Source organism: Camelina sativa, chromosome 18 (assembly GCF_000633955.1).
Source record: "Camelina sativa cultivar DH55 chromosome 18, Cs, whole genome shotgun sequence".
Taxonomy (NCBI): domain Eukaryota; kingdom Viridiplantae; phylum Streptophyta; class Magnoliopsida; order Brassicales; family Brassicaceae; genus Camelina; species Camelina sativa.
The window spans coordinates 12,440,449-12,446,295 of NC_025702.1; the positions used below are offsets into that span (position 1 = coordinate 12,440,449).

The window sequence follows — 5,847 nt, forward strand, 5'->3', positions numbered from 1 at the left end:
TAAAACATTAAAATGGATAAACCAAGGTTAAAGGCGATCTAAAAATTAAAATATAGATTTCAAATATATTTTTTGCACAAAAAAAAAAGTTTATAAATATTTAAAAGTAAACTATTAGTAAAATGCTCACATGAATGTATAGAGAATTAAACTCGACTAGAAACGTACAAGTTCTTACAATTTAAATTTAGTGATCTAATTAAACAAGTAGAGAATGTTGTTGGGGTTTAATATCATTCTTAAAAGTTGCATAAATCTCTTACGCCATGGGTACTTAATATTTAGGCGAATCTTGTATTGTACCAAATACCTTAACCTAAGCGAATCATATTAATACCATTGTTTTAACTTAACTCTTGGTCATATTAATATATTTGATTTGATTCTACAAAAGTTCCGATAATTCGATGAGTAAGACTCCATTCTACTTGAACCATGCATTGACATACTAGATAAATAAATAAAACACTTGCATACATGGATCTCTTTTTTTTTTTTGACAAAACATACATGGATCATGAGACCAAAAAAGACGCCAGTTTTTTTCTAAGCCATTTGTCTGATTCCTGATCAAAAAGAGCAATTGTCATAAATACCACTAAAATAGTTATATAAAAAAATTAAGTATCATACAAAAATGGTTATACATCCGCCCACATATATTACATATAAATAAAAAAATAAAAATAAAAATTTGTAATGCACATAGATCAACGATAGTACGATAAAATCCGCATTATACGACGTCGTCACGTAACCGTGATGTAACCCTGAATTTTGCAGTACGTTTGGGTAGATTAATTTTAAACCATAGATTTAGGTGTCACAATTCTTTTATTTTTTATTTTTTGAATAAAATGTAAAATTTATTCGAAAAAATACGTTTTTACATCGAGTGTGCAGCATGGTTTTAAAGAGTTTAAAGATTAATACATTGTATAAACTTCTAGCCTATTTTGATGCAAACCAATCTAACATGCCTTTGTCATATCTTGTATCACCTTGTTCCCGGATAGAGGTTAGACGATTGCATACTACCTTATCCAGCTCTCGAACCAGTTGTGCTGAAGGAGTCGGTGCTCCACCATGGCGGCGATTGTTGCGCTCTGTCCAGAGGGAGTGAACTGTGAGCTGAAAAGCGTATCTAAGCAGAAAGAGGCCTTCGTTGCCAATGGACTTTTCTGTGAGGAGAGTAAGCAGAGTTTCCCAGTTTGTGGAATATCGCTGAGAGAGGAGTTTACTAACTAAAGCCGACCAAATCTCTGCAGAATAAGGGCATTGAAAAAACAAATGATTACGGCTCTCTTCTGAGGCATGACAAAGAACGCATGATGGATCCACCGCGACGTTCCAACTTGTCATTCTATCACCAGTTGACAAACGGTTTTTAATTGCAAGCCAAACGAGGAATGTGTATTTTGGTGCAGAATGCCATAAAAATCGATATATCAAAAAAATCAAAATGGTAAATGATGACTCACACAGGATTCTTTCATTTTTGGACTTAACACCAAAATGGTAAATGATGACTCACACAGGATTAAAATTGTATGTCGTCGTATATTTCCAAATATTCTCACTTTAAATTATAGATCATATAGGTACCTAATAAGTATCATATAGTAGTGTATTTATACATGTGATAGAATGTAGATTGTCCGGTGTTTAACTAATCCTACAGAAAATGATAAAGCTTTATATAAATGACAAACACAATCATACAAAACGAAAGAATATGTAGATCACGATATCCACCTACTTATAATATCTTGTACCAGTATGCTATAATGGTCAATCAGAATTATAATTCGCTAAATTAGTGGTTTGGGAAAACCAAATTTGACCCAACAAGAACCTCTATAGTACAATAAATTAGTTATTTTTATTTAGTTTTGAATGTGTTATATGTTTGAATGTAATTCATTTTTAAATATCAGTCATAATCTAGTAGTTTGTGTTAGTGTTGTTGCGTCACAATCTAAATTTGACACTCATAATACATGTCGTGGAACCAAAATAATCAGTAAAAGTGAAATGGAAAAAGCACTAATGTTTTTAGTTTTTGTTCCCAAGGAAAGTATTTTGTCTATCTAAACAAATAATATATATGGATATAGTTTCACTACAACCAACCTTTTAGAACCACTATATGAAACTGTCTTCACTTGGTTATGAATTATATTGATATAGTTTTGGATAGTTCTTTTTTTATCTATTTTATATTTGGGAAGACCATACTTCTTTTGAACTCCATTTAACTATTTGAGTTACAATTATCATAAGAAAAGAGTTCAATCATGCCTGATGACATCTCCGTATGATCTCTAAGACAAGAAAAGACAAAAATTGCACAAAAAGTAAGAATATTCAGACACAATTGGACCCAAGAAAAAGTACACATGGGTAGGCAGTCACTTATAGTTTTACATGACATATAAAAAGAAACTATTTAACTTACATGGCTCTCAAATATATGGAGAAAAAAATAGCCAAGAAAATCTGAAAATATTTTCTTGATTCTGCTTGCAGCCCCATATATATTTCTATAAATGTGCCCACTCATGTAAAAAAACAAAAACATTCTTGATCCACATCAGATGACACATTCACATGGATCATTCACATCAATCTCTTTAATTCAAGAGAGAGAAACAACAAAAAGACACATCACAAGTTGCTCTCTCTCTTTCTCCCACTCCATGTGTAACGTGTTAATGCAATTTGCTTATTCTCTTAAGCTTAATATTCTCCATCTCTACTACTTCTACCTGCTCCTCCTCCATGTATTCTTCTCATTTCTCTGTTTAAAATTAACACAAAAATAGATTAACAACTAATCCAAAAAATTTACAAGATTATGCACAAAAAATGTTAAATATGTGGATAACGTACCGAATGATTTCTTGCAATGAAGAACAGCTTCGTAAATAGAGCTTTCAGAGTCACAAGACCTTCTCCAGTAATAGTCATCGGCTACACTTATTCTCGCTGACGATGTGGTCTCATCAGAATAAACTTTGCTCCTAGACGAGGTCGTTACACGGATCCTCGAATCCATACCGATACCTCCGGTTATTCCAGCGGATCTACATCTCTTTAACCTTCTACACAATGGCGTCAAGAAATCAAGATACTTCAACAAAACCCATCTGGATACGCTCCTCAGCTTTCTACAAGACGTAGTAGGAGATGACTTGCTCTTAACTCCACGTGTCTCAATCTTCCCCGTGGTTGTTGTATCCAACGGTTCAAATTCTTCCTCGGTAACCACTGACGTGGCTTTTAATCGATAAGGCACGACGTAGCCGTCGCGGAAAAGCTCGTCGGCGTGAACCAAAGAGTGATCTTCGTCGGAGAAAGAGACGAAGTTATCGAACTTGAAACTACTTTCATGGGAAGTTTTGATGAAGAATCTTCTTGAAGGAGGCAATCTTGGATCCATCTCGATGAAAGAAGATGAAGAAGAAGAATCTTCGTAGGTTTGATGATGATCATCAATGGAAGGTTCTAAAGAAGGATAATTAACTAACCAGCTGTAAGAGAAGCTGTCTATCGGAACTAGTGGCATTGAAGCTTCTTGTTTATCTTCTTCCATGGCTGCTTCTTTTGTTTTTTTTAAGCTAATAGCTTTTTTTTCTGTTATTGAGATATGCTTGTTGAGTGTGTTCAGAGAAATTTGTTTGAGACAAAACAATGTTTGGATTGGGAACATATGTTTCAGTGTAATATATAGAGAGAGGGACATGCATACACACATAATTTTATTCTATTTTTTTTTTATAACGGTAGTATATAAATATTTATGTGGTTAGTTTGGTAAGAAACAATAGATATTTAATAATTGGAAAAGGAAAAAAAGAAAAGAAAAGAAACATAAGAGTTTGTGAGCCCATACTAACCTCTCATTATGTGCTGTTGCCTTCACTCTTTTTCTTTTTTTCTATTATTGTTTTAATATTCTCTTTTTTTTCGTATATATAAGATTATTTTAATTATTCCCGGTGGCAAGAAGATGATAAAAATGACGTTATCTCCTCTCCTAAAGCATGATTATTTTAATTTGTTTGAGGTTATCCGTAACTCATAAAAGAAAAAAAGAGGATGCATGTTGTATATTGACATATATCTCATGAAACTAATTGTTTTGGAAGACAAACAAAATACTACTATGGAACAAATATAAATAGGAGCCTATAAGAAACAAAAATAGCTGTATAGCGCTTTAAGATGAATATTTCCAGAGCATTAATACAAACGAAGAAGGACCACGAGTTACAAAATAGGAGAAGGGAAAACTAAAATAAAAGTCATATTTGTGAATAAGAAAGAAAAAAAGTTAAAAGAATAGAGAAATGAGAGAGGAGAGGTGAAGGGAGAGACAGAGGTCACGGGAAGTGTCGGGGTGCGAGACGAATGTTGTCGAAAGATTAGGGGACAAAAGCCGTAAACAGAAAATGACGTGGAGACTCATCAAAGTCTTATCTATGGGGCCATTTTTTGCATGGTCTTGTTATGGGTTACGTTTGAGAGACTCGAAACAAGGTTTTAATTAGTACTAGTACTAGTAGTATTTTTGAGAAGTGCATTTAATGATACGAATCTCTCAAATCTCGAAGGGAATGTTTTGTTGTTGGTCGTCTTTTGATAACACAAGGTATGATGATGATGAGTAATTAATAACCTCTTCTCTTGAGAGACATAAATATCTCTCCCTACTTTTTTAGATAGGTTTCTTAAAATTATGGTTTCTACATACTACTGTAGAAGTTTTGGTCGTTGATTAAATTTCTTACACATGTTTTCCAAGTTCGAAAACCAATATTAATATCCACAGGAAATCAAGTGAAGAGTATTCAGTAGTATAATACATAAAATTTTGTTAGTAGACAAGGTTTTTTGGTTGAGTAAATTTAACATTCATTTAAAATAAAAATAAAAAAAATATTTGCAAGTAAGAAGTTATATTGTGAAGTAATTTTCTTAGCACGTACGCTTAAGTGAAAGCAAAAGAGACAAAAGAAAAGTTGATTTGGTTTGCATTCCGATCGATTTATATTATAATTTTTCGGAAAAACTAACAGACAAAACTAAGCAGGTGAAAACATAGGTGAAATTTCCTTATTAACAAACAAACAAAACAGGAGGAGAAAAACAATATCTAGGAGACTTCAAGTGTTTGCCCCAAAAAAAAAAAAAGGAGACTTCAAGTAAATATTAATCGACTTTTCTATTTTTTAATTTAAATTTTGTATTTGAATCGATCAAATGTCTACAAATTAAATAGTGTGAGTCAATGTGTATGTTATTATGAATCACAGTCCAATACTCCAATATATAGACATATCCAATGCTATGAGCCTATATATTGACCAAATTTGGATAGAAATAAAGACTAATAGTAAAAGAAAGTTTGATAGTGAAAAGAAAAAAGAGAGACTGAAGTTTGAATCATTACAGTCAAAGATGGAATATTTAGTCTTTTTTTGTAAGATAAAATGATTTGGATTGCAGTAAAGATTTGCATTTGTGGCCAGTAAATTTCATCTTTTCCTTTTTATTCACACGCCAAATGAAAAAAACAAAAAAAAAACACTAAATAAAAGCAGTTAATATAAACAGCTTTTTTTATAATTGTAACCAGAAAACAAAAACAGCTTTTTATAAAATCCATCGAAAAAGTGGTTATTAGCTTGACCACAATCAAGTACTATATGAAGTATGAACGTATACGTTGCATCTTCGACTAGGAAAGAACTTGCCAACCAACCAGTTCTTTGGAGAAAGTAAAAACAAGTCAGAATATGAACAAAAAAAAAGTCAAAACATAAGCAAGAAGAAAAACCAGAA

The 5,847-nt window shown here is 32.3% G+C and overlaps 1 protein-coding gene across 1 annotated transcript; it reads right to left on the reverse strand.

Annotated features, from left to right (window-relative positions):
* On the reverse strand, nt 2,326–3,711 carry LOC104761300 (probable membrane-associated kinase regulator 6). The gene is made up of 2 exons (XM_010484369.2): nt 2,893–3,711; nt 2,326–2,800 (listed from the first exon to the last, which is right to left on the reverse strand). The coding sequence occupies exons 1-2, from the start codon at nt 3,593–3,595 to the stop codon at nt 2,793–2,795; spliced, it is 711 nt and encodes a 236-aa protein (XP_010482671.1). The 5' UTR covers nt 3,596–3,711; the 3' UTR covers nt 2,326–2,792.

Excerpts from the sequence above, each read along its gene's own strand:
- LOC104761300 (XM_010484369.2), bottom strand. The coding sequence starts at position 3,595 with ATGGAAGAAGATAAACAAGAAGCTTCAATGCCACTAGTTCCGATAGAC.